Genomic DNA, 1,520 nt, shown 5'->3' with positions numbered 1-1,520 from the left:
TAAAAAGACTGATAGAAGACCAGGCTTAATTTGACTCCAGAATAGAAAGAGAAAGCAAGAAGGCAGGGATTATGCCTCGGGTGTCTTTAGCAACATCAATGTAAAGATTGTCCAAAGAACAAAGATCATTGCACGAGTGAGATGGAAATCATGATGCAGAGATGGAGGAGTCCTTGAGCTGACAAGCTCAGATAGAGCTCCCCACACAGATGAGAACCTATTTTGTTGTGTGTCTGTTTCTTTTCTTTTGCTTTTAACCCAAAAGAAGATGATAAAACCCTCACATTCAACCAGGATTATCTTTGAAAGTACAAAGAAGTTTCGTTAGGACACCAAACTGGTGTTAAAGGGGAGGTAGATGCTCGCCGTAGGTGCAAGAAAGGTGCTGGACAGTATCCATAGAGAGGAACACAGCCAGGAATTGCTCCAAAAACAAACTCGGTTGTTTACACGCAACAGAAAGTGGCTAGGTGAAAAGCTCTCTGGCCCGAGAGTAAATTTGGGAGAAGGTGGGGGATGCAACCCAGGGCTTGTAGAGCGTGTCGTAATCAGCCTGGTGCCGAAGGTACTCCACGAAGGCATCCTTCTCAGGGGGGCTGTCGAAGCTGAGGCCATACATGAGCTCGGTGAATTTGAAAGCGATGTCATCGTAGCCCGTGGCGATGTCCTGTTGCAGTAAGAGGTCTGCAGAGAGGCCCGTCTCCGCTTCAAAGGCGAATCGTTGTATGGTGGCCAGCCTTCCGTTGAGGCAGGGGTCCCCTTGGAAGGCCTGGTGGAAGAAAGAGGCGAGGGTGCCGTTGCGGCTGCAAACATCGAACGCATGGCACAAAGTGGAGACTCTGCCAAGAAGAAGGGATCGGACGGCCTCTGGAGTATCAGCGTCGCAGAAACCAGGCTCGGCACTGATGCCACAAGAGCGACTGATGAATTTGATTCGTTCGGTTTCGCTGTGCAGCGAGGAGATGTGGTCCAGGAAGGTCTCCACCACAGCGCAAGCGAGGACCGTATCCGCGATTCGCTTGGTGAGGGCTGGGGAGAAGGGGGGCTGGGGCTGCCGCTCCTGCAGGGCAAAGAGGCTGTCGAGGATGTCCACGTACTTGTTGGTGGGAGGGCCTTGCAGGGAGCAGGCGTCGCGGGCTTCCAGGAAGCGTTTAAGGGCGGGGTTCACCAGCTCCAGCATTCGAGGGCGAGCCATGGGTGGTGCTGCTGCTGCGAGGAGAGGAAGAAAAGATTGATAGGAAACCACGCATACAGAAGGGTGTTATATCGTATAAAAGAAAAGCGGAAAGCACCCAAGTGGCTTTTCGCAAACAAAAGGCATTTCTAAATCTGTTCTAAACCCAATCTTTTATATCACATTTTAAAACTCTCATTTCACACTTTATTTTTTAACTCCCAATGGGAATGCAAATTCACAAATAATAGCACGTAGTTGCGGTCCATTTCATTTCCACCTCCCTTTCAAAGATTTAATATTAATAGTTTTGATTCAATCCTTCAGGTATGATGAACATGGCCGA

At 49.3% G+C, this 1,520-nt stretch overlaps 1 protein-coding gene across 1 annotated transcript; it reads right to left on the bottom strand.

Annotated features, from left to right (window-relative positions):
- Nucleotides 1–269: 269 nt before the first annotated feature.
- On the bottom strand, nucleotides 270–1,285 carry LOC147882592 (uncharacterized). The gene has a single exon (XM_087401045.1). The coding sequence runs from the start codon at nucleotides 1,193–1,195 to the stop codon at nucleotides 467–469; it is 729 nt and encodes a 242-aa protein (XP_087257171.1). The 5' UTR covers nucleotides 1,196–1,285; the 3' UTR covers nucleotides 270–466.
- Nucleotides 1,286–1,520: the final 235 nt, after the last annotated feature.

This window comes from Dipteris shenzhenensis, chromosome 29, assembly GCF_047967505.1.
Source record: "Dipteris shenzhenensis isolate YYH24624 ecotype China chromosome 29, Dip_SZ_1.0, whole genome shotgun sequence".
In the NCBI taxonomy this organism is placed as follows: domain Eukaryota; kingdom Viridiplantae; phylum Streptophyta; class Polypodiopsida; order Gleicheniales; family Dipteridaceae; genus Dipteris; species Dipteris shenzhenensis.
The sequence above is the reverse complement of the archived record's forward strand: the minus strand, read 5'-3'. Positions and strand labels throughout refer to the sequence as shown.